The 27,491-nt window shown below is 43.9% G+C and overlaps 1 protein-coding gene across 2 annotated transcripts in view; it reads right to left on the bottom strand.

The window, feature by feature from the left end:
- Positions 1-27,491, bottom strand: part of LOC122559232 (cytosolic 10-formyltetrahydrofolate dehydrogenase-like) — a 291,390-nt gene that overhangs the window by 249,635 nt on the left and 14,264 nt on the right. For both annotated transcript variants that reach the window (XM_087994041.1, XM_087994042.1), the window contains exons 3-6: positions 21,722-21,956; positions 16,124-16,289; positions 12,838-12,939; positions 11,411-11,500 (exon numbers count right to left, since the gene is read on the bottom strand). In XM_087994041.1, coding sequence (XP_087850167.1) covers positions 11,411-11,500; positions 12,838-12,939; positions 16,124-16,289; positions 21,722-21,956 — 593 coding nt within the window. The remainder of the gene's footprint in view (positions 1-11,410; positions 11,501-12,837; positions 12,940-16,123; positions 16,290-21,721; positions 21,957-27,491) is intronic.

The following is a 27,491-nucleotide window of genomic DNA, read 5'->3' as shown; positions in this document are numbered from 1 at the left end:
TGGAGGTAAAAACAATGACTGCAGATGCTGGAAACCAGATTCTGGATTAGTGGTGCTGGAAGAGCACAACAATTCAGGCAGCATCCGAGGACAGGCAAAATCGACGTTTCGGGCAAAAGCCCTTCATCAGGAATAAATGCTGCACATTGTGAATGGAGTACATTGAGAATGGAGCACATTGAGAATGGAGCACATTGAGAATGGAGCACATTGTGAATGGTGTACAGTGTGAATGGAGCACATTTAGAATGGAGTACATTGAGAATGGAGTACATTGTGAATGGAGCACATTGTGAATGGAGCACATTGTGAATGGAGTACATTGTGAATGGTGCACATTGAGAATGGAGTACATTGAGAATGGAACGCATTGTGAATGGAGCACTTTGAGAATGGAGCACATTGTGAATGGAACACATCGTGAATGGAGCACATTGAGAATAGAGCACATTGTGAATGGAATACATTGTGAATGTAGCACATTGTGAATGGAGCACATTGAGAATGAGGTACATTGTGAATGGAGCACATTGTGAATGGAGCAGATTGAGAATGGAGTACATTGTGAATGGAGCATATTGTGAATGGAGCCCATTGACAATGCAGCACATTGTGAATGGAACACATTGTGAATGGAACACATTGTAATTGGAGCACATTGAGAATGGAGCACATTGAGAATGGAGTACATTGTGAATGGAGTACATTGTGAATGGAGCATATTGTGAAAGGAGCACATTGTGAATGTAGCACATTGAGAATGGAGTACATTGTGAATGGAGCACATTGTGAATGGAGTACATTGTGAATGAAGCCCATTGAGAATGGAGCACATTGTGAATGGAACACATTGCGAATGGAGCACATTTAGAATGGAGGACATTGAGAATGGAACACATTGTGAATGGAGCACATTGAGAATGGAGTACATTGAGAAAGGAGTACATCGTGAATGGAGCACATTGAGAATGGAGCACATTGTGAATGGAACACATTGTGAATGGAGCACATTGAGAATGGAGTACATTGAGAATGGAGCACATTGAGAATGGAGTACATCGTGAATGGAGCACATTGTGAATGGAGCACATTGAGAATGGAGTACATTGTAAATGGAGCGCATTGTGAATGTAGCACATTGAGAATGGAGTACATTGAGAATGGAGCACATTGTGAATGGAACACGTTGTGAATAGAGCACATTGAGAATGGAGTAATTGAGAATGGAGCACATTGTGAATGGAACACATTGTGAATGGAGTACATTGAGAATGGGACACATTGTGAATGAAGCACATTGTGAATGGAGCACATTGTGATTGGAACACATTGAGAATGGAGCACATTGAGGATGGAACACATTGTGAATGGAGCACATTGTGATGGAGCACATTGAGAATGGAGCACATTGAGAATGGAGCACATTGTGAATGGAGCACATTGTGAATGGATCACATTGTGAATAGAGCACATTGAGAATGGAGCACATTGTGTATGGAGCACATTGTGAATGGAGCACATTATGAATGGAGTACATTCTGAATGGAGAACATTGACAATGGCACACATTGTGAATGTAGCACATTGTGAATGGAGCACATTGTGAATGGAGCCCATTGTGAATGGAGCACATTGTGAATGGCGAACATTGTGAATGGACCACATTGAGAATGGAGCACATTTAGACTGGAGCACATTGTGAATGAGGTACATTGTGAATGGAGCACATTGTGGATGGAGCACATTGTGAATGGAGCACATTGTGAATGAGATACATTGTGAATGGAGCACATTGTGAATGGAGCACATTGTGAATGGAGCACATTGTGAATGAGGTACATTGTGAATGGAACACATTGAGAATGGATCACAATGTGAATGGAGCACATTGTGAATGGAGCACATTGTGAATGGAGCACATTGCGAATGGAGCACATTGTGAATAGAACGCATTGTGAATGGAGCACATTGTGAATGGAGCACATTGTGATTGGAGCACATTGTGAATGGAGTACATTGAGAATGGAGCACATTGAGAATGGAGTACATTGAGAATGGAACAGATTGAGAATGGATTACATTGTGAATGGAGCACTTTGAGAATGGAGTACATTGTGAATGGAGCATATTGAGAATAGAGCACATTGTGAATGGAGCATATTGAGAATGGAGCACATTGTGAATGGAACACATTGTGAATGTAGCACATTGTGAATGGAACACATCGTGAATGGAGCCCATTGAGAATGGAGCACATTGTGAATGGAACACATTGTGAATGCAGTACATTGAGAATGGAGCACATTGAGAATGGAGCACATTGTGAATGGAGCACATAGTGAATGGAGTTCATTGTGATTGGAGGACATTGTGAATGGAGTACATTGAGAATGGAGCACATTGTGAATGGAGTACCTTGTGAATGGAGCACATTGTGAATGGAGTACATTGTGAATGGAGCACATTGTGAATGGAACACATTGTGAATGGAGCACATTATGAATGGAGCACATTGTGAATGGAGCACATTGAGAATGGAGCACATTGTGAATGGAGCACATTGTGAATGGAGCACATTGAGAATGGAACACATTGTGAATGGAGCACATTGTGAATGGAACACATTGTGAATGGAGCACATTGAGAATGGAGCACATTGAGAATGGAGCACATTGAGAATGGAGCACATTGTTAATGGAGTTCATTGTGATTGGAGTACATTGTGAATGGAGTACATTGAGAATGGAGCACATTGTGAATGGAGCACTTTGAGAATGATGTACTTTTTGAATGGAGCAAATTGAGAATGGAGTACATTGAGAATGGAGTACATTGTGAATGGAGCACTTTGTGAATGGAGCACATTGTGAATGGAGTACATTGAATAGGGCACATTGAGAATGGAGTACATTGAGAATGGCGTACATTGTGAATGGCGTACAGTGTGAATGGAGCACATTTAGAATGGAGTACATTGAGAATGGAGCACATTGTGAATGGAGCACTTTGTTAATGGAGCACATTGTGAATGGAGTACATTGTGAATAGAGCGCATTGAGAATGGAATACATTGAGAATGGCGTACATTGTGAATGGTGTACAGTGTGAATGGAGTACATTGAGAATGGAGTACATTGAGAATGGAGCACATTGAGAATGGACTACATTGTGAATGGAGCACATTGTGATTGGAGTACATTGAGAATGGAGTACATTGAGAATGGAGCACATTGAGAATGGACTACATTGTGAATGGAGCACATTGTGATTGGAGCACATTGAGAATGGAGTACATTGTGAATGGAGCACATTGTGAATGTAGCACATTGAGAATGGAGTACATTGAGAATGGAGTACATTGAGAATGGAGCACCTTGTGAATGGAACACATTGTGAATGGAGCACATTGAGAATGGAGTACATTGTGAATGGAGCACATTGTGAATGGAGCACATTGAGAATGGAGCACATTGTGAATGGAGCACATTGAGAATGGAGTACTTTGAGAATGGAGCACATTGAGAATGGAGCACATTGAGAATGGAATACATTATGAATGGAGCACATTGAGAATGGAGTACCTTGTGAATGGAGTACATTGTGAATGGAGCACATTGTGAATGGAGCACATTGTCAATGGAGTACATTCAGAATGGAGCACATTGAGAATGGAGTACATTCAGAATGGAGCACATTGAGAATGGAGCACATTGTGAATGCAGTACATTGAGAATGGAGCACATTGTGAATGGAGCACATTGTGAATGGAGCACATTGAGAATGGAGTACATTGAGAATGGAGCACATTGTGAATGGAGCACATTGTGAATGGAGTACATTGTGAATGGAGCCCATTGAGAATGGAGCACATTGTGAATGGAACACATTGTGAATGTAGCACATTGAGAATGGAGTACATTGTAAATGGACCACATTGTGAATGGAGTACATTGTGAATGGAGCCCATTGAGAATGGAGCACATTGTGAAGGGAACACAGTGTGAATGGAGCACATTGAGAATGGAGTACATTGAGAATGGAGCACATTGAGAATGGAGTACATTGTGAATGGAGCACATTGTGAATGGAGCACATTAAGAATGGAGCACATTGAGAATGGAGTACATTGTAAATGGAGCACGTTGTGAATGGAGAACATTGAGAATGGAGTACTTTGAGAATGGAGCACATTGTGAATGGAACACATTGTGAATGGAGCACAATGAGAATGGAGTACATTGAGATTGGAGTACATTGTGAATGGAGTACATTGAGAATGGAGCACATTGTGAATGGAGCACATTGTGAATGGAGCACATTGAGAATGGAGTACATTGAGAATGGAGCACATTGTGAATGGAGCACATTGTGAATGGAGTACATTGTGAATGGAGTCCATTGAGAATGGAGCACATTGAGAATGGAACACATTGTGAATGTAGCACATTGAGAATGGAGTACATTGAGATTGGAGTACATTGTGAATGGAGTACATTGAGAATGGAGCACATTGTGAATGGAGCACATTGTGAATGGAGCACATTGAGAATGGAGTACATTGAGAATGGAGCACATTGTAAATGGAGCACATTGTGAATGGAATACATTGTGAATGGAGCCCATTGAGAATGGGGCACATTGTGAAGGGAACACATTGTGAATGGAGCACATTGAGAATGGAGTACATTGAAAATGGAGCACATTGAGAATGGACTACATTGTGAATGGAGCACATTGTGAATGGAGCACATTGAGAATGGAGTACATTGTAAATGGAGCACATTGTGAATGGAGTACATTGTGAATGGAGCCCATTGAGAATGGAGCACATTGTGAAGGGAACACAGTGTGAATGGAGCACATTGAGAATGGAGTACATTGAGAATGGAACACATTGAGAATGGAGTACATTGTGAATGGAGCACATTAAGAATGGAGCACATTGAGAATGGAGTACATTGTAAATGGAGCACATTGTGAATGGAGAACATTGAGAATGGAGTACATTGAGAATGGAGCACATTGTGAATGGAACACATTGTGAATGGAGCACATTGTGAATGGAACACATTGTGAATGGAGCACATTGAGATTGGAATACATTGTGAATGGAGTATATTGAGAATGGAGCACATTGCGAATGGAACACATTGTGAATGGAACACATTGTGAATGGAGCACATTGAGAATGGAGTACATTGAGAATGGAGCACATTGTGAATGGAACACATTGTGAATGGACCACATTGAGAATGGAGCACATTGTGAATGGAACACATTGTGAATGGAACACATTGTGAATGGAGCACATTGAGAATGGAGTACATTGAGAATGGAGCACATTGTGAATGGAACACATTGTGAATGGAGTACATTGAGAATGGAGTACATTGAGAATGGAGTACATTGAAAATGGAGTACTTTGAGAATGGAGCACATTGTGAATGGAGCACATTGAGAATGGAGTACATTGTAAATGGAGTACATTGTGAATGGAGCACATTGAGAATGGAGTACATTGAGAATGGAGCACATTGTGAATTGAACACATTGTGAATGGAGCATATTGAGAATGGAGTACATTGTGAATGGAACACATTGTGAATGGAGCACATTGAGAATGGAGCACATTGAGAATGGAGTACATTGTGAATGGAGCACATTGTGAATGGAACACATTGAGAATAGAGTACATTGTGAAAGGAACACATTGTGAATGGAGCACATTGAGAATGGAGTACATTATGAATGGAGGTAAAAACAATGACTGCAGATGCTGGAAACCAGATTCTGGATTAGTGGTGCTGGAAGAGCACAACAATTCAGGCAGCATCCGAGGACAGGCAAAATCGACGTTTCGGGCAAAAGCCCTTCATCAGGAATAAATGCTGCACATTGTGAATGGAGTACATTGAGAATGGAGCACATTGAGAATGGAGCACATTGAGAATGGAGTACATTGTGAATGGAACACATTGTGAATGGAGCACATTGAGAATGGAGCACATTATGAATGGGACACATTGTGAATGGAGCACTTTGTGAATGGAGTACATCGTGAATGGAGCACATTGAGAATGGAGTACATTGTGAATGGAGCACATTGTGAATGGAGTACATTGTTAATGGAGCACATTGAGAATGGAGCACATTGAGAATGGAACACATTGTGAATGGAACACATTGTGAATGGAGCACATTGTGAATGGAGTACATTGAAAATGGAGCACATTGAGAATGGAGCACATTGTGAATGGAGTACATTGAGAATGGAGCACATTGAGAATGGAACACATTGTGAATGGAGTACATTGAGAATGGAGCACACTGTGAATGGAACACATTGTGAATGGAGCACATTGAGAATGGAGTACATTGAGAATGGAGCACATTGTGAATGGAGCACATTGTGAATGGAGCACATTGTGAATGGAGCACATTGAGAATGGGGTACATTGAGAATGGAGCACATTGTGAATGGAGTACATTGAGAATGGAGTACAATGAGAATGGAGCAAATTATGAATGGAGTACATTGAGAATGGAGCACATTGAGAATGGAACACATTGTGAATGGAACACATTGCGAATGGAGCACATTGAGAATGGAGTACATTGAGAATGGAACGCATTGTGAATGGAGCACATTGAGAATGGAGTACATTGAGAATGGAGCACATTGTGAATGGAGTACATTGAGAATGGAGTACATTGAGAATGGAGCACATTGTGAATGGAACACATTGTGAATGGAGTACATTGAGAATGGAGCACATTGTGAATGGAATACATTGTGAATTGAGCACATTGAGAATGGAGCACATTGTGAATGGAGCACGTTGTGAATGGAGTACATTGAGAATGGAGCACATTGTGAATGGATCACATTGTGAATGGAGTACATTGAGAATGGAGCACATTGTGAATGGAGCACATTGTGAATGGAGCACATTGAGAATGGAGTACATTGAGAATGGAGCACATTGTGAATGGAGTACATTGAGAATGGAGTACATTGAGAATGGAGCACATTGTGAATGGAACACATTGTGAATGGAGCACATTGAGAATGGATCACATTGAGAATGGAGCACATTGTGAATGGAACACATTGTGAATGGAGTACATTGAGAATGGAGCACATTGTGAATGGAGCACATTGTGAATGGAACACATTGTGAATGGAGTACATTGAGAATGGAGCACATTGTGAATGGAGCACATTGTGAATGGAGTACATTGAGAATGGAGCACATTGTGAATGGAACACATTGTGAATGGAACACATTGTGAATGGAGTACATTTAGTGTTTGCAGCTTTTTCGCCTTCCCTAAGGAACCCGGAAAGTCCAGCCAGCCACTTGGATTTACCACTTCCAGCAAAGATCATGTTTGCAAAGCAAGTGAGATTATTCCTGCCAGGCCTTACCTACCTCAGTTCTCCAAATGCAGGACACACTGCTCGTTAAACAAGAGAAGATACAGATGATCAGTCTGTGTGTGTACAACTGCCTCAGGTACAGAGGGCAGAGAGTCTGAAGGGGCGCATTGAGTCACATACCAGAGGCAGGATTGGGCACAGTGAACCCAGATTTACAAAGGGGAAGTTATTCCTGACAAATCTACCAGAATTCTTTGAGGAAGTAACTTGTAGCATTGATTGGGTTGGAGGGACGCTGCTGGAGATGAGGTTTATTAGGAGTTTCGAAGGCTTTTGACAAAGTCCTAGGTCAAAGCAAGGACTGCAGATGCTGGAAACTAGAGTCTAGATTAGAGTGGTGCTGGAAAAGCACAGCAGGTCAGGCAGCATCCGAGGAGCAGGAAAATTGACCTTTCGGGCAAAAGTCCTTCATCAGGAATAGAGGCAGGGTGCCTGCAGAATGGAGAGACTTTTGACAAAGACCCTCATCCGAGCTTAAATTATAAAATCAAAGTAGGGAGAAACTTGGTTACCTGACATGAAACAAACAGTGGGAATAAATGTCTAGTGGGATATTGTAAGAGTCAGCGCTGGGACCCCAGCTGTTCACAATATATATTTACGATTTCGATGAGGAAACTAAATGCAATATCTCCAGGTTTCCAGGTAACACAAAGCTGGGTGGGAGGCTGAGCTATGAGGTGGATGCAGAGATGTTTCAGTGTAATGGGGACAGGCAGAGGGAGTGGGTTAATGCATGGCAGATGCAGTTTAATGTGGATCAATGTGGGGTTAGCCACTTTGGGAGCAAGTACAGGAAGGCAGATTATTATCTGAGTGGCAGTAAATTGAGAGAGGGGAATGTTCAACAAGACCTGGGTGTCCATGTCCACCAGTCACTGAGAGTAAGCGTGCAGGTACAGCAGGCAGTGAAGAAGGTAAGCTGTGTGTTAGCCTTCACAGTGAGAGGAGTCAGGTACAGGAACAGGAATGCGTTGCTGCAATTGTACAGGGCCTTGGTATGACCACACCTGGAGTATTGTGTGCAGTTTTGGTCTCCTTATCTGAGGAAGGATGTTTTTGCTGTGGAGAGTGTGCAGTGAAGAGTTACCAGGCTGACTCCTGGGATGGTGGGACTGATGTTTCAGGAGAGATCAAGTCAGTTAAGATAGTTTTCACTGGAGTTCAGAAGAATAAGGGAGGTAGGGGGAATCTCATAGAAACCTAAAACATGACGTTTTCAAGAAGGAGGTAGCTGTAGCTCTTGTGGCTAATGGGATCAAGGGATATGGGGGGGGGGGGGGGGGGGGGGGGGGGGGGGGAGCGGGGAAAGGGGGTGGGATTGGGGCATTGAGGTTGATGATCAGCCATGATCATATTGAATTATGGAATGGGCTCAAGGGATGAATGGCCTATTCCTGCTCCTATCTTCTATATTCAATGTTTCTGTGTCTTACAGAGTCACAACATCCAACAGAGCAATGTTGAGGAGCAACAGAAGTCAGCTCAGGCATCTTGCAGTTTGACATCGATACTGTAATGATTCCTTGTGCTATATATATGTAACCCAAATAAGGTGTGTGGATTCTATCTAAAGTTCACTGGCAGGACAGCCAAATTTATTTACAGCTGCACTAACAGAGCACAGCTGACAGCAAAATCCCAACCTACCAAACAGACACAAGCGAATACAATCAATGATGCAGCTATAGAACACCAAGATAACAACCAATACAGGACAATACATGCACAATCGAGAGCAACCTGGACAAAACCCACACTTTCAGAAAGTTACACCAACATTTGGAAGAAGTTTCAAATCACCAAAACAATATACAGTCTGTTGAACATCAGTATTTGTAGAATTTACAGTGTTATCTCTTTTCTCATAAACTTCAAAATACTTTTCTTTATTTAACTAGTACTGCTATTGTGCAATGTTCATATCCTTTCATTTTGAGCATTACAAGATTTACCTTTGGACAGATATATTGTTGTATTGTCACTTTAAGAGCTCAGAACGCAGATGGGCCAAGGGCCAAAGTGCCATCATAGAAACCCAGAACATTCCAGCGCAGTACAGGCCCTTCGGCCCTCGATGTTGCACTGACCTGTGGAACCAATCTGAAGCCCATCTATCCTACACTATTCCATTCTTGTACATATGCCTGTCCAATGACAATTTAAATGCCCTTAAAGTTGGCAAGTTTACTACTGTTGCAGGCAGGGCATTCCATGCCCCTACTACTCTCTGAGTAAAGAACCTATCTCTAATATCTGTCCTATATCTATCACCCCTCCATTTAAAGCTGTGCCCCCTCGTGCTCGCCGTCACCATACTTGGAAAAAGGCTCTCCCTGTCCACCCTGTCTAACCCTCTGATTGTTTTATATGTCTCAATTAAGTCACCCCTCAACGTTCTTCTCTCTAACAAAAACAGCTCAAGTCCCTCAGCCTTTCCTCATAAGCCCTTCCCTCCATACCAGGCAACATCCTCGCAAATCTCCCCTCAACCCTTTCCAAAGCTTCCACATCAGGGAATTCTGCTAAAATGTTCACTTTTACCATTGTGGCAACGTCTTCATTTCCCCTAGGTTTTAGGTAAGTTATTTTTGCTTTTATAAGTTCACTTTTGGCAACGTGTATTATTAAGCAAACAGCAACGGTCCTAAACAGTTTCTCTAATTGCCGTTCATGCGCTCCCTATGTTTTGTTGTTGTATCTTATACCATCATCTAAACACAGTGACCCTTCTCTGGACCCAAAACGTTAACTCTGATTTCCCTCCACAGATGCTGCCAGACTTGCAGAGGTTTTCTAGCAACTTCTGTTGTTGAATTGGATCTGAATCTGTTGTTACGATTATATTTACTTTTCTCTGTCAATGCAGAATCTCGGTGATCTGCCCAGCTGGGGAAAAAGATCACCCATGAACCCAAGCTGCAAGGGAGAGGGTCAATGAAGTAATTTTCCGGCAGGTATTGAATCTTTGTTTCTACTGAAGCATGTTTCTCGGCTGGTAAGGCTGCTGGTTTCTTGGCACTGGGTCCCATTTGTACATTATGTCTAGCTAGCATCAAACATCCAGGTGGATTGCTCCAGATTTCCTTACACTCACTAAGTAGCCCTACTAGATCTTCCTGTCGTCCTTTTTTCTAAATACAGAAAGTGTCTACCTGCCCTAGTGTTTGAAGTATTGTTAAGTCAAATTTAGGAAGTTTACTTTGTGAACTGGTCCTTCTACTTCACTCTAACAATCTCTGTTATCCATTGCATCTCTTACCAACCCACACACTCGCTATTTCCAGGCAATCGAACAATTTCAATCTGTTCATGTGACATAATCAAATTTCCTTCCTATGATCGGGAGTATCTGTCTAGAAGGAACATAGGAACAGGAGTAGGCATAGACCTGGTGGGGTGAGGGGCCTGTTTCTATGCTGTATGATTCTATGCCTCCATTGAATGGTTCTTCAAACACAAGGGTAGGTATGAAAAGGTGCCGGTCTAATCACATGTCAAGATTTTCCTGAGTTGTGTTACAAGCTTTCCAGAACAGCATGAAATCCCCCTGGAGTCTCGACCACCAGTTTATTGACTTTTCCATCCTCCTATTGGCACTGCCGGAGGAGTTTCAGTGCTGCCTGTAGTATGTCCTTCCAGTATCTGGCACCATCGCTGTCTGGGGAACAACTGCCCATTCTTCAGCTGCAGCTCTCTGGGGAGGTCTCCTGACCCTTACAAGTCAGAGGCATCTTCTTCACCAACCGTTTAGAACCTATCCCCTTTAAGGAGCAGGGTGAGTGAGAACCTCCTGAAAGTGAAAGGGAGTGCGGTGCCCCAATCCCCATTCCCAGCCCGTCATTTTCCCAGTCAGGCACGGCCTTACCAACTAGCCCAATGCTTTCCCTGAACATTTGGCTTGTTTTGTCACCATGGAGACCCTCGAGTTGGATCACCTCCTTCACCATTATTCTACTCAACACTTACGTGTCCATTCACCTCCGACCAGGCTCCAGGGACCTTGTCATTGCCTCGGATCCAGTTGTGAATGGCCTCTGCTGGTTGATCCCAGTTAATCTGCAAGGAGACACAATGATGAAGACAGTCATCCTCTGGCCATTCAATCCCCTCCAGTCATGTCCTTACTCAAACCTCCTCCTGCTGGTACCTGAGGCTGCTTTGTATCTTCTCATTCACACAGAGTCTGTTTGCCCATTCTCACTGACTTCCAATCCAGCAGCAAGTTGAACTGAAAATTCTCACCCTTATTGAACATACAGCACAGAGCAGTACAGCACAGGAACAGACCCTTCAGCCCACCATGTCTGTGCTCACCAAAATGCAATTCTAAACTAATTCCACCTGCCCTCTATTCCCTGCCTGTTCAGGTGTCAGTCTAAATGCCTCTTAAACATCGCTATCATATCTATGACCACCTCCCCAAACACCTACCACCCTCTGTGTAAAAAAACCTGCCTCACACATCTCCTTTAAAACTCTCCCTGACTGTATCTCTACAGATGTTAATCCAGCTCCCTCACACTATCACTCAGTAACCCCTCTCACCCCCAACACAGACCTGTGTTACTGACTGTATCTCTCCTGATGTTAATCCAGCTACCCCCTCACACTGTCACTCAGTAACCCCCATCTCCCCCAGCACCCTGTGTTACCGACTGTATCTCTACTGATGTTAATCCAGCTCCCTCACACTGTCACTCACTAACCACTATCCCCACAGCACCCTGTGTTACTGACTGCATCTCTCATGATGTTAATCCAGTTCCCTCACACTGTCACTCACTAACCCCCCTCCACCCAGAACGTGTGTTACTAACAGTATCGTTACAGATGTTAATCCAGCTCCTTCATACTGACACTCAGTAACCCCTCTCCCCAGCGCCCTGTGTTACTGACTGTATCTCTGCTGATGTTAATCCAGTTCCCCCACACTGTCACTCAGTAACACCTCTCCCTCTCCATAGCGCCCTGTGTTACTGACTGTATCTCTGCTGATGTTAATCCAGTTCCCCCACACTGTCACTCAGTAACACCTCTCCCTCTCCATAACGCCCTGTGTTACTGACTGTATCTCTGCTGATGTTAATCCAGCTCCCTCACACTGTCACTCAGTAAGCCCTCTCCCTCTCCATAGCGCCCTGTGTTACTGACTGCATCTCTCCTGATGTTAATCCAGCTCCCTCTCACTATCACTCAGTAACCCCTCTCCCCCCTCCAGAGCCCTGTGTTAATGACTATACCTCTGCAGGTGTTAATCCAGCTCGCTCAGCCTGTTATGAGTATTTATGCCCTTTTAGCATCCTTCTATGATGCCAGCATAAACACCATATAAACATTTACAACAGGAGATAAAGGAATATTTGACCCTGAACGAACAAAACAGAATGCAATACCTTGGCATTTTCTTTCTTCTGAATGCCCTCGTAAGTTCCTCCCTCAGGAGGCTGGTTGATTCTTGGGGCCTTCCCAGTGGCGATGAGGTCCACTGACTCAACCTGTAAACCGGTCAAACAGGGGCTTGTTAATGTCCAGGCCAGCGGCAGGCTGTCCCCATCCCCCTGATCTGCCCGAGTTCAGCTGTAGCTGGTACTGGTTACTGTCTGCAGCTTTGAGTGGGTAGGCTGTGGGACTACAGCAAACAACTAGGACTCTCAGTCCCAAAGAGAGTGCCGAGCTGGGGAAACATAGAAACACAGAAACTAGGAGCAGGAAGAGGCCATTCGGCCCTTCGATCATGGAGGATCCTCCATCTGAACAAATTATTTCCATAACCCTTCATGCCTTTATCTTCTAACAATTTATCTATTTATTTCTTGAAAATACTCAGTGATTTAGAGCCATAGAGTCATACAGTATAGCAGCAAGCTCTTCAGCACACCATGCCTATACCGACCAACAAACACCAAACCACACTACTCCCATTAGCCAGCAGTTGCTCCATAGCCTACTGTGCTCTGCCATTGTAAATGCTCATCCAGATGCTCCTTAAATGCTGTGGGAGTACCAGCCCCCACCACCCTCTCAGGCAGCACGGTCCATATTTCTACCAACCTCAGGGTGAAAAAATGTTTCCTCAGATTTCCTCTAAACCACGTGCTCCTCACCTTTAACCTATCCCCTCTGACCTTAGATAAGTCTGACATAGGGAAAAGATTCACATGATCGATTTTGTCTATGCCTGTCATGATATTGTATATGTAATCCTCTCCTCAGCCTCCTCTGGTCCAGGGAAAACAAACCCAGTCTATCCAGTCTCTCCTCATAAGCCAGTTTTGGATCCAGTTTGCCAAGTGCCTTGGGTCCCATGGGCTCTTACCTTTTGGATTAGCCTGCCAAATGGGACTTTGTCAAAGGCCTTATTGAAGTCCATGTAAACCACAGCTACTGCAGTACCCTCATCAATATATTTAGTTAGTTTTTCAAAAGTTCTAATAAAATACTCAAATAAGATCCCCATTAAAATACTCAAATAAGATCCCCATGTGCTAATTATCCCTGCTCAACCCCTACCTTTCCAAGTGTTGATTAATACTGTCCTTCAGAACGTTTCCAATAATTTCCCTACCACTGACATCAGACTACACTCAGTTCTTCGATGATGCGATGGTTTTGTTCTTGTGAAAACCCGTGTTATAGAAAAATCGTGCTTTAGAAGCAATGCTTAAAATGTTGGCAACGTAATCGTGTTACAGCCAACACACATTTTCAAAGTTTGCACTTGGGCGGCACGGTGGCACAGTGGTTAGCACTGCTGCCTCACAGCGCCTGAGACCCGGGTTCAATTCCCGCCTCAGGCGACTGACTGTGTGGAGTTTGCACGTTCTCCCCGTGTCTGCGTGGGTTTCCTCCGGGTGCTCCAGTTTCCTCCCACAGTCCAAAGATGTGCAGGTTAGGTGAATTGGCCATGCTAAATTGCCCGTAGTGTTAGGTAAGGGGTAAATGTAGGGGTATGGGTGGGTTGCATTTCGGCGGGTCGGTGTGGACTTGTTGGGCCGAAGGGCCTGTTTCCACACTGTAATGTAATGTAATATAAAATGTAATGTAATGTAAAAAATGTAATGTTACCCTGAATTTGTGTTAACGAGCGTGCATTATAACAGAATGACCTGTAACTGCTTTGTAATTACCTGGCCTATCCCTGCGCCTTTTTTGAATAAAGGAACCACATTAACTGTCTTCGAGTCATTCAGCCCTTCACCTGTGGCCGGTGAGGTATTAAATATCTCTGCCAGGGCCCCAGCAATCTCCTCCCTTGCTCCCATAGCAGCCTAGGATACAATCCATCAGGCCATGGGGATTTATGCCCACTAAAATATCTAATGCTGCCTCCTTATTCATCTTACTGTGCTCTAGAACTTCACCGTCCCAAATTAAATCCCCAGCTACAATGTCTTTCTCCTCTGTGAATACAGATGTGACATATTCATTTAAGACCTCACCCTTGCCCAATGCATCTACACCCAGATTGCTTCTTTGGTCTCTAATGGTTCCCATTCTTTCTCTGTGATCCCCTTATTCTTAATATAATCATAAAAGTCCTGGAACTTTCCTTGATGCCATCAATCAGCGATACCCATGGGCCCTCTCTGCCTCCTAGTTCCCTTTTTAGACGACTGAAGAGCCTCCCCTGTTTTTAATGCCCCATATCTGACATATGCTTCCTTCTTTTTCTTTGTCAAACTTTCGATATCCCTGGGACCTACTACCTTGCCCTTCACTCTGAGAGGGACACGTTGGCCCTGAATTCTGACTGTGCTATTTCTAAGAGACACCCATTTCCAAATGGAGGCTGCCCTGTGAGTGACTACTCCCAGTCTATGTTTCCCAGATCCTGTTGAATGATATTGAAATTGGTCCAATTTATTTTGTAAGCCATGGTTGAACGACCTTTCCTCTATTTTTTTTTAGATTAGATTACAGTGTGGAAACAGGCCCTTCGGCCCAACAAGTCCACACCGACCCGCCGAAGCGAAACCCACCCATACCCCTACATTTACCCCTTATCTAACACTACGGGCAATTTAGTATGGCCAATTCACCTGACCCTGCACATCTTTGGACTGTGGGAGGAAACCAGAGCACCCAGAGGAAACCCACGCAGACACGGGGAGAACGTACAAACTCCACACAGTCAGTCGCCTGAGGTGGGAATTGAACCTGGGTCTCTGGCGCTGTGAGGCAGCAGTGCTAACCACTGTGCCACCGTGCCGCAATCTATTATTTTTGCAGCAGACATAAATGAATAATTGTTGTATTTATGGAAATGTTCCTTAACTATTAGCCGTTGCCTATGCACTCTCAAACTTTTCAGCAAGGTACCCTAATCTATCATTGTTGACTTACATCTCAAACTCATAATTTTCCCTTTATTTATATTAGGACTCTAGTTTCGGATTCATCTCACCTTGATGAATAGTTTTGTCACCTTCTGGTCAATGGACCCCACACAACTGGATTGTCAAAAATGCAAAATGTAAAGCTGAAATCATGTCTGTCAAAGGTCCAAGAGTACACCAATATTGATACTTCAGTCAACATCACTCAAACAAATTCAAAGCTTCCCAATGTCACTTTACTGTTGGTGGGATCGTGCTGTGTGCACATTTCCTGGGGTGCTTCCTACGTTACAGTCTGTCTGTAAGCAGCAGCATCACCTGATACTGTTTGAATGAGCCGTACCATGCCTTTAATTCCTTCGGGGAAGAGGAATCGGTTGTACAGCGTGCTGATGGTGTCATCAGGAAACACCTCACATTCTTTCTGCATGAGAATGGGACCTGTATCCAAGCCATCATCTGCCCAGAAAATACTGAACCCTCCTTTCTTGTCTCCATGGATCAGAGTCCTGAGGAGAGAAACAAATACATCAGATGTTGCTCATAAATTCTAAAATAAAACAAAGAATGACAGAAGCTGGGAAAAGGGTCTGAAGAAGGATCACCGGACTCAAAATGTTAACTCCGCTTTCTCTCCACAGATGCTGCCAGACCTGCTGAGTTTGTCCAGCAATTTCTGCTGTTCCTGCTCACAAACCCATGTGATTAGGGAAGTCTGCAGCCCAATGTATTCAATGTTGAGATGGTTGGACAAAGCCAGGGTGACCATGGGGATGTTACAACTGAGGTTCTCTTGAAACTGGAGAGACTACTCCAGCACAGTCCTCACACCTGACTGCCATTGGCTGTCAAAAACCTGCCTACATGAATGTGAGTGTGAATTTGAGGGAGAGCAGAATGGATCTAAGACTACTGTTTTAAGCTTAAACACGGCTTGACGCTAGCTAAGATAAACTGGAAAACTACATTAAAGTGATACAATGCTAGATGTTTAAAGAGATATTCAGAATACCCAGGAAATGTTTATTTCAATCAGAATAGCAGCTTCTAAAGGAAGGATGCACCATGCAAGGCTAACTAAGGGAGTGAAAGACAGTGTAAAACTGAAAGAAAATATGCCTAAAGTGCACAAAGGTAAGTGGAAGGTAAAGACCCAGGCAGCACATCACTCATAGCAAAGGGCGACTAATAGAATCATAGAAGGGATAAGGTAGATCAATTGAACAGATATTTTGTGTCTGTTTTCACAATAGAGAGTATGAATAACTTATTCAAAATAAGTGTGACTCAGAGGAGGGAGGAACTTAAAACAATGACAACCACCAGGGAAATGATGCTGAAAGATTTAATGGAAGTAAAACCAGACCAATGCCCTGGTCCTGAAGGACTTCACCCTAAGGCCTGAATGGAAGTGGCTGCTGAGGTTGGAGATGCTTTGGAATTAATTTTTCAAAATTCCGAGGGAAGGTCTCATCAGAATGGAAAATAATGAATGTGACTTCTATTTCTGAAGGGACCACAATGTCCAATCATTACATTTGGTGAAGGTACAGAAACAGGTCGAAGTGTAGGTTGTGAGAGGAAACAGGAGTCTGACTCTGGGTCCCCTGATCATTGGTATCTCGGGGTCTTTACATCTTCCAAGCCCCATGTGAATCCAGACATCACAACTCAAACCCATGACTCCAGCTCTTCCATATAACTAATGTTCGTCATCGCAGCTCCAATTAGAAACAGAGAAAATAGGTTCAGGAGTAGGCCATTTGGCCCTTCAAACCTACCATGCCATTTGCAACATACAGCCATGGAGGTCTACAGTGTATATAGAGGTTCTTCAGCCCATCGCAGTGCCGGTTAAAAACATTCACCTAATTGTTCTAATCCCAGTTTCCAGCCGTGTATACCGAGGGATTGATCATGTATATCTAAATATTTCTTAAATGTTCTGAGAGTTTCTGCCTCTCCCACCCTTACAGGCAGTGATTCAGATTCTCACCACCCTCCATCATAGAGTCAGAAGTGAGGATATTCACTGAATGTTCAGCAACATTCGTAACTCTGCAGATACTGAAGCAGTCTATGACCAAATGTAATAATATCAGGACAATAGCTGGATTTGGGCTGACAAGGTGAAAATTACGTTTGCACCACAGCAGTGCCAGGCAATGACCATCACTGATAAAAGACAATCTAAACACCACCCCTTGAGATAAATTGGAGGTGCTCCATTTTGGGAGAGCAAATCTTAGCGGTAAGGTCCTAGGGAGTGTTGCTGAACAAAGAGACCTTGGAGTGCAAGTTCTTAGCACCTTGAAAGTGGAGTTGCAGGTAGATAGGATAGTGAAGGTGGCGTTTGGTAAGCTTTCCTTTATTGGTCAGTGTATTGAGTACAGGAGTTGGGAGGTCATGTTGCGGCTATACAGGACATTGGTTAGGCCACTGTTGGAATATTGCCTGCAATTCTGGTCTCCTTCCTATAGGAAGGATGTTGTGCAACTTGAAAGGGTTCAGAAAAGATCTACAAGGATGTTGCCAGGGTTGGAGGGTTTGAGCTACAGGGAGAGACTGAACAGGCTGGGGCTGTTTTCCCTGGAGCGTCGGAGGCTAAGGGATGACCTTATAGAGGTTTACAAAATCATGAGGGGCATGGATAGGGTAAATAGACAAAGTTTTTTCCCTGGGGCCAGGGAGTCCAGAACTAGAGGGCATAGGTTTAGGGTGAGAGGGGAAAGATATAAAAGATACCTAAGGTGCAACCTCCATGCTGTACATCTCCATGACCCTATGATTCTATGACATTCACTAGTGTTGTCATCACTGAATCTCCACAACTAACCTCCTGAGGATGGACCTGAAACTTAACTCAACTTGTCACATCAAACGCATTGGCTAGGGAAGGGGTTGGGGGTGGGGGGTTACATTCAGAGACTAGGAATCCTGCAGCTAGTAACCCCACCTCCTGACTCCCCAAAGCCTGTCCACCATCTACAAGGCACAAGTCAGGAGTGTGATGGAATCCTCCCCACTTGCTCTGGATGGGGGCAGCTCAAGAAGCTTGACACCATCCGGGACAATGCAGCCGCTTGATTGGCACCATATCCACAAACATCCCTCCACCAGTGATGCTCAGTAGCAGCAGTGTCTAGTATTTACAAGATGCCTTGCAGACATTCACCAAAGATCCTCAGGCGGCACCTTTCCAAACCCACGATCTCAAAGCACAGCAGATACATGGGAGCACCACCCCCTGTAGGTTTCCCTCCAAGCCGCTCACCATTCCAACTTGGAAACATATCACCTTTCTTTCAGTGTCGCTGGGTCAAAATCCTGGAATTCCTTCCCTAAGGACATTGTGGGCTTACACAAAGCATATAGAATGTAGCTGTTCAAGAAAGCAACTCACTACCACCTTCAGAAGGAGCAACTAGGGACGGGTAATAAATGCTGGGCCCAGCCAGCGATGCCCATGTTTCATGAGTGGATAGATTAAAAAAAATCCCCTCTGCATCTTCTCCATTGCAATCACATCAGTCCAATAATGTGGATTCCAGAACTGCACACAACACTCCAGCAGCAGCCTAATCAACTTATTGCACAGATCCAGCATAATCTCCCTGCTCTTAAACTCTATACCTTGGTTAATCAAGGCAAGTATGCCTTCTTAACCACTTTATCTACCTGTCCTGATACCTTAAGGGACTTGTGAACATGCACATTAAGGTGCCCCTGATCCCAGGGTCCTACTGTTCATCATGTATTCCCTTGCCTTGTTTGTCCTAACCATATTCATTTACCTCACATTTGTCGAAATTGAATTCCATTTGTCACTGATTGGCCTAACCAATCAGCCTGTTTATATCTTCCTGTAATCTAAGACTATCCTCCTCACTATTTACTAGGACATCAATTTTCATATTATCCACAAACTTAGTGATCAACCCTCCTACATTCAGTTTAAATTATTTATACAAACCACAAACAACAAGGGCCCCAACACTGATCCCTATGGAACCCCACTGGATATAAGTTTCTTGTTAAATAAACAGCTGTCAACCATCAGCCTCTACCTCCTGCCATCCAGCCAATTCTGGATCCAATGAGCCAAATTTCCTTGGATCCCATGGACTCTTACCTCTGTTCAAAGTTTGTGAGAAGATTTGTAGCTCGGGTGCTCATTGCTCGTTGCAACAAAAACTTCCAGCTCGGCGAACAGAACCACATCTTACCTCTGTTATCAGCCTCCCATACAGGATCCTATCAAAGCCTTGTTGAAGTCCAAGAAGACTAAATCAGAAGCATTGCCCTCACCTACACAGCTGGTCACCTCTTCGGAAAATTCAATCAAGTCGGTCAGACACGACTTCCTTTTAACAAAGCCATTCTAGCTGTTCTTGGTGAGTCCCTGCTTCTCCAAATGCAGATTAATTCTGTCCATCAGAATTGTTTCTAATAATTTCTCCACCACTGAGCTGACACTGACTAGCCTGTAGTTCCCTTGCTCCCTTCTTAAATAATGGTACCACATTGATTATCTTCCAGTTCTCTGCCATCTCTCCTGTGACTAGAGAGGAATTGAAAATCATTGCAAGTCATCTTGTTACTTCCTCCTTTGTCTCACTCAGCAACCAGGGATACATTTCATCTGGCCCTGGATATTTATCGACTCCTCAGTTCTCTCAGAGCCATGTCTCTGTCTTTGTTCATTTCTTTAAGTAGCTCACAGTCCTTCCCCTGATTTCAATACCACATCATCCCTCTCACAACTGAACATTGACACAAAGTATTCAGTCAGAACACTATCTACATCCTCTGCTCCACTGTGCTCCTTAATGGATCCTACTCCTTCCCTCGTTATCCTTTATATATTTAAAACAACTTGGGATTTTCCTTTATTCTACATGTAATTATCCTTACATTCACCTTTTAGATTTCCTAATTTCCTTTTTAAGTTTCCTTGTGCACATTCTGTATTCCTCTCGGGCTTCGGACCCTCAGTATCTGCCATAAGGCTCGCCTTTCATTTCTCTCTTCAATCCTGTGCATACCTCAATGTTCAGGGATGGCTGGTTATGTTGGTCCCACCCTTTGTCTGTGATGGAACACATTGGCCGCATATTCTCCCTATCACCTTCTTGAATGCACCTCATTGCTCTGACACAGATTTACCTCAAAGTATCTGCTCCAGTCCACTCTGGCCAAATCATTTTGGATCTTTTTAAAATCAGCTTTTCCCCAGATTAGAACTTTGGTTTCAGGGTTAGCCTTGTCCTTTTCGTTAATAATCTTTACTCGAATGGAGTTAATCTTGTTGTCTGCAAATGTTCCCGCACTGATACTTCAACCACTTGCCTAACTTTGTTTGTGAGAATTCAGACCAAGGGACCCTCTAGGCATTAACCTATAGGTATTAACCTATAGGCATTAACCTATAGGCATTAACCTATAAAGCTGCCCTTGTTTATTTTATGAATTCAGCTCCCTCTAAACCTTTCGCACTATGACCACCCCAGTTAAGGCCAGGGCAATTGAAACCCCCACTAACACTACCTGATTACTTTTAATATGATCATAACTGATCATTCAACTCTTTAAAGATACAAGCGGGTCATTTAGGACTGAGATGAGGAGAAACGTCTTCACTCAGAGAGTGGGACAGCCTGGGGAATTCCCTGCCACAGAACATGGTCAAGACCAAAATATAACATGTTTTCAAGAAGAAGGTAGATATAGTTTTTAGGGCTGAAGGGATCAAAGAGGTTGAGGAGAAAGTGGGGTCGGGGGATGATAGGGGGAGATAGAGCCCATAAAGAGAGAACAACAGCTTGACGAAGCAATGGGTAGAGGTCAGTCTGGGGAATGAATAGCTGGTCATTGGGCTGTATTAGTAGCTGATGTTGGATAATCAGCCGTGATCGCACTGAATTTGTTGTGGTCCTCTTACCAGTTGATAGCGGAGGCTCCCCTGTGCCTGGGCAGGAGGGATGGATGGTAGATGATGGAGCCATGTTTGGGGAAGTCAATTATTTCCATTGGAATGAACTGGGAGCAGAAAGGCAACACATTCAGCTCTGCTCCGAGACTCGAATACTCGCTCACCACCTCTGGAATCGCCTTCCCTTTCACCCGCCAGCGTGTGTACTTGAACACGGGTGTACCATCCTTCACCCCCTCTGCAGCTGTTAGAGAAAATGTTAGAGAGATTATTAAAATAAGGCCAGCAGTTAGTGCCCGATCCTAGTTACCTTTGAGAAGGAGGTGGTGAGCCACTGTAGTCTGAAATAACTCCATAGAGACTGGTATCCTGTCATCAAGTCCCCATTTATTTACACTTGGAGAGTCCCTGACACTGATCCAACTCCCTCAGAGCCAGCTCTCAGAGTGAACAGGACCTCGGACACTCCTGTTTTCATCTGTCAGCCAGGGCTCCCTGATTGAACATGATTAACAGCCCCAATCGGGGAACTCAGATTCAGTGAGGTGCACCTGACTGGCCTCGTTACAGTCACTACATCTCTCCACCTCTGAGCCTGAGGACATTGGCAGGGTTTTGTTTTGTAACTCCTCCTGGAGTGTTATCGTACTGGGTCAGGTTTCTCTAACTCTTCCTCTGATACGGGCGCCGTGTAACACACAGGAGCTCGCCTCACGCACCCGGAGCATCTCGGAGGACATTCATTCTCCTCTTCAGGAGTAAAGGCGTCAAAGGCAGTGACATCTTCAACACTTGTTGGAGAGGGAGAGCCTACAGGTTCTGGAACAGTTGGAGATGTTGTCAATTCAATGGGATGTTAAAACCAAGGAGCCCGGCATCTTTTGCTCCTTCTTTGTTTGCGAGTTTGCAGTTTTCATAAGGTTCATGCGTTTGTTCAGGACCATCACACCTACCTGAACATTATACATCACTGGACCTAACATTGTATCAACCATGCCTCTTACCCATGTAGGAGATTCCTGTGATACCTACACCAAATGTTGTCCCCTAAAGTAAACTGTGTCTCCTGTGTTGGCAGTCCTAATGCCAATTCCGCCCCCCGATGCAGGGTCTTCTCCTCATTAGTGCCTCTGCTGGAGCTATCCCTGTAGTTGCATGAGGGGCAGTCCGATAATCAAACAGGAACTGGCACAGTACAGTATCTTATGAAGCTGTGGGCTGTTTCTTTAAGCCTTCAAAATTTGGACTGCTCTTCCCACCAGCCCATTGGATGATGGATGGTATGGAGCTGTCCTTACATGCTGAATGCCATTCAACTTTAGGAAATGTTCAAATTCCATGCTGGTAAATGATGGCCCGTTATCCATGACCAACACTTCCGGGAATCTGCAAAAGATGCACACAGCTTTTCTCTCAAAGTCCCCAATGTTTGATGAATGAACTCTATACATATCCATGAGCGGGCGTCCACAATGACTGAGAACTTTCAGACCTGCATAGTTTACCGGGTCATTCCCATGAATGTAGGGGAGTTGCTGACTATAATTTCTGTTTTTGTTGGCACACTAGGCACTGCCCCACCAATGTAGCTATGTCTGCATCCAATCCTGGCCACCCAAACATAACTTCACGCCAACAACAGAAGTAGAGAAGCACAGCATGGAAACAGATCCTTCAGTCCAGTTTGTCCATGCTGACCAGATATCCTAAATTAATCTAGTCCCATTTGCCAGCACTTGACCCATATCCCTCTAAATCCTTGCTATTCACTTACCCATCCAGATGTCTTTTAAATGTAATCTATTCACCCTATCCATGACCCTCTTGATTTTATAAGGTCACCCCTCAGCCTCCGACGCTCCAGGGAAAACAGCCCCAGCCTATTCAGCCTCTCCCTATAGCTCAAATCCTCCAACCCTGGCAACATCTTTGGCAATCTTTTCTGAACCCTTTCAAGTTTCATAACATCTTTCCTGCAGCAGAGAGTCCAGAATTGAATGCAATATACTAAAAGTGGCCTAACCAATGTCCTGTACAGCCGCAACATGACCTCCCAACTCCTGTACTCAATGCACTGACCAATAAAGAAAAGCATACCAAACGCCTTCTTCACTATCCTATCTACCTGTGACTCCATTTTCAAGGAGCGATAAACCTGCACTCCAAGGTCTCTTAGTTCAGCGACACTCCCTAGGACCTAACCATGAAGTGTATACATCCTCCGTGATTTGCTTTTCCAAAATGCAGCACCTCGCATTTATCTAAATTAAACTGTATCTGCCACTCCTTGGCCCATTGTACTGCATCTTTCATTGTACTGCATCACCAATTTTGGAGTCACCTGCAAACACACTCACCATACCTCCAATATTCACATCCACATCATTTACATAATGACAAAAAGTAGACCACGTACTGATCCTTGCAGCACACTGCTGGCCACAGCCTCCAGTCTGAAAAGCAAGCCACCACCATCACCCTCTGTCTCCAACTTCAAGCCAATGTTGTATCTAAATGGCTCACTTTCCCTGTATTCCATGTGATCTGCAATATCTTCATTTCGGAGACCCCTGGATGACCCAGATGGAGATCAGCCAGTATTTGGTGGTGACCTTGCTCCCCATAATACACTGCCATCCTCTACTGTGATCTGGTCTCTCCAAAACGGTTTCAGTTCAGGTTGTGATGGCTCTGTGGTTTCCTCCATCACTACCAGCTGTTTCAGTTTTGCCAGGACTGGATTGTTCTGTATCCAAAGTCTGATATTGTCAGCTGTGACGGGAAGTGTGTACAGAAAATTTAAAACCATTATGGACTATTCCAGGGGTGGTCGAATTGGGGGTTGTATCTGCCAGTGGGAGGCAACTCAATGCATCCACATTCGCTACTTGGCCTCCGGGATGGTGCTCTGAATTGTAATTATATGCACTTAGTATTGGAGCCCACTATCAAATTCAGTCTGAAGCTATGGGCAGCACTGTCTTGTTTGCTTTAACTGGACCTAGCAGGGGTTTATGGTCTGTTATTATTACAAATTTACATCTATAAAGGTATTGGTGGAACTTTCTGACTCCAAAAATGATCGCTAACATTCCTTCTCTATCTGGGTGTAGTTACGCTCTGCATCAGGCGAAGTGCTGAATGTATATAGTATTGGGTGTTCCTTTCCATTGGGCCATCTATGAGCTAATATTACTCTGATGCTATACGGGGAGACATCATATATCAATCCCAGATCTCACTTGGGATCATAGAATGCCCACACCTTATAGGATGATAACTGAAGCACAAACTTCCTACTTTTGCATTTAATGCCCCTCACAATGAACCATAATATTTTATTAGCTTTCCTGATGACTTGCTGTCTCTGTGGATTATTCTTCTCATGCACTGTAACACCCAGATCCCTCTGCATAGAACAATACAGCACAGAACAGGCCCTTCGGCCCATGATGTTGTGCCGAACATTTGTCCTAGCTTAAGCACTCATCCATGTACCTATCCAATTGCCACTTAAAGTTCGCCAATGATTCTGACTCTGGCACTCCCACAGGCAGCGCATTCCATGCCCCCACCACTCTCTGGGTAAAGAACCTACCCCTGACATCTCCCCTATACCTTCCACCCTTGTAACACTCTGTTGTACCCGGGGAAAAAGTTTCTGCATCTCAGAGCTCTCACTATTTAGATAACATGCTTCTTTTTAATTCTTCTGCCAAATGCAAGATCTTTGCCCACTCACCTAACCTACCGGTATCTTTTTATAGTCTCCTCATATTCTCTTCCCCACATTCTTTCACAATCTGTTAAACACGCAAAGATAAATGTTTTTGAACAGAGTCCAAGTCCACACTTTCAGCCACAGCTTTATTTCAGGTAGCCACACGCCCCTCCCAAAGATTATTAACCCTTCATATTTATGCAAATAATTCACACCAAATTCACCCTTCGTTCATATCTCAACAACCTGTTCCCCGGTTCCAAACAGTCTCAAATAACCCTTCAGACATTATTAGTTGATATCAGATTTTCTTTTTAACTTTTTTAATAAATCCACGTCTAATAATAATAAACAAATATGATAAACAAATGACAACATGCTGTATTCCTATTTTTTTTGTATATTAAATTCCAATCATCTTGTTTCCAGTAATTCCAACAGTTTCTTAGAGATAGAACAAAGAAGAACAAAGAACAAAGAAAATTATAGCACAGGAACAGGCCCTTCGGCCCTCCAAGCCTGCACTGATCCAGATCCTCTATTTAAACCTGCTGCCTATTTTCTAAGGATCCGTACCCTTCTGCTCCCTTCCCATTCATGTATCTGTCTAGATGCATCTTAAATGACATTATCATCCCCGCCCCTACCACCTCCACTGGCAACGCATTCCAGGCCCCCCCCACCCTCTGTGTAAAGAACTTCTCACACATATCTCCCCTGAACCTTTCCCCTCTCACTTTGAACTTGTGACCCCTAGTAATTGAGTCCCCCACTCTGGGAAAAAGTTTCTTGCTATCCCCCCTGTCTACACCTCCCATGACTTTGTAGGCCTCAATCAGGTCCTCATTGAACCTCCGTCTTTCTATTGAAAATCATTCTAATCTACTCAAGCTCTCCTCATAGCTAGTGCCCTCCATACCAGACAATATCCTGCTGAACCTCCTCTGCATCCTCTCCAAAACATCACATCCTTTTGGTAATAGAAGATAGAAAAGTATAGCACAGAACAGGTTCTTTGCCCCACGATGTTGTGCCGAGGTTTAATCCTAATGTAAAATATAATAAATTAACCTACACACCCCTCAATTCACTGCTAACCATGTGCCGGTCCAGCAGTCACTTAAATGTCCCCAATGACTCTGCTTCCACCACCACCGCTGGCAACGCATTCCATGCATTCACAACTCTCTGCGTAAAGAACCTTCCTCTGACGTCTCCTTTATACCTTCCTCCTAATATCTTCAAACTATGACCCCTCATACCAGTCAATCCTGCCCTGCAGAAAAGTCTTTGGCTACTGACTCTATCTATTCATTCATTACCCTGTACACCTCGATCAGGTCTCCTCTCTTCCTCCTTCTCTCCAGACAGAAAAGTCCGAGCTTAGTCAACCTTTCTTCATAAGGCAAGCCCTCCAGTCCAGTCAGCATCCTGATAAACCTTCTTTGCACCCTCTCCAAAGCCTCTGTATCTTTCCTATAGGAGGACGACCTGAACTGGACACAATATTCTAAGTGTGGTCTCACCAGGGACTTGTAGAGATGTAGCAAAACCTCGCGGCTCTTAAACTCGATCCCTTGTTAATGAAAGCCAGAACACCATATGCTTTCTTAACAACCCTATTCACTTGGGTGGCAACTTTGAGGGATCTATGTACCTGCACACCCAGATCCCTCTGTTCCTCCACACTACCAAGAATCCTGTCTTTAATCCTATATTCAGCATTCGAGTTCGACCTTCCAAAATGAATCACTTCACATTTATCCAGGTTGAACTCCATCTGCCATTTCTCAGCCCAGCTCTGCATCCTGTCTATGTCGCGCTGCAGCCTGCAGTAGTCCTCTATACTATTGACGACACCTCCAACTTTTGTATCATCTGCAAATTTACTAACCCACCCCCTTAACCTCCTCATCCAAGACATTTATAAAAACTACAAAGAGCAGGGGCCCAAGACCAGAAACCTGCAGGACCCCACTCAACACTGACCTCCAGGCAGAATACATTTCATCTACAACCACTCTCTGCCTTCTGTCAGCCAGCCAATTCTGAATCCAG

This window comes from Chiloscyllium plagiosum, unplaced genomic scaffold (genome assembly GCF_037043375.1).
Source record: "Chiloscyllium plagiosum isolate Xiang-an unplaced genomic scaffold, Cpla_swu_hap1 HiC_scaffold_14, whole genome shotgun sequence".
NCBI classification, from domain to species: domain Eukaryota; kingdom Metazoa; phylum Chordata; class Chondrichthyes; order Orectolobiformes; family Hemiscylliidae; genus Chiloscyllium; species Chiloscyllium plagiosum.
Note: the sequence above shows the minus strand (reverse complement) of the source record. Positions and strands in the feature narration are given on the sequence as shown.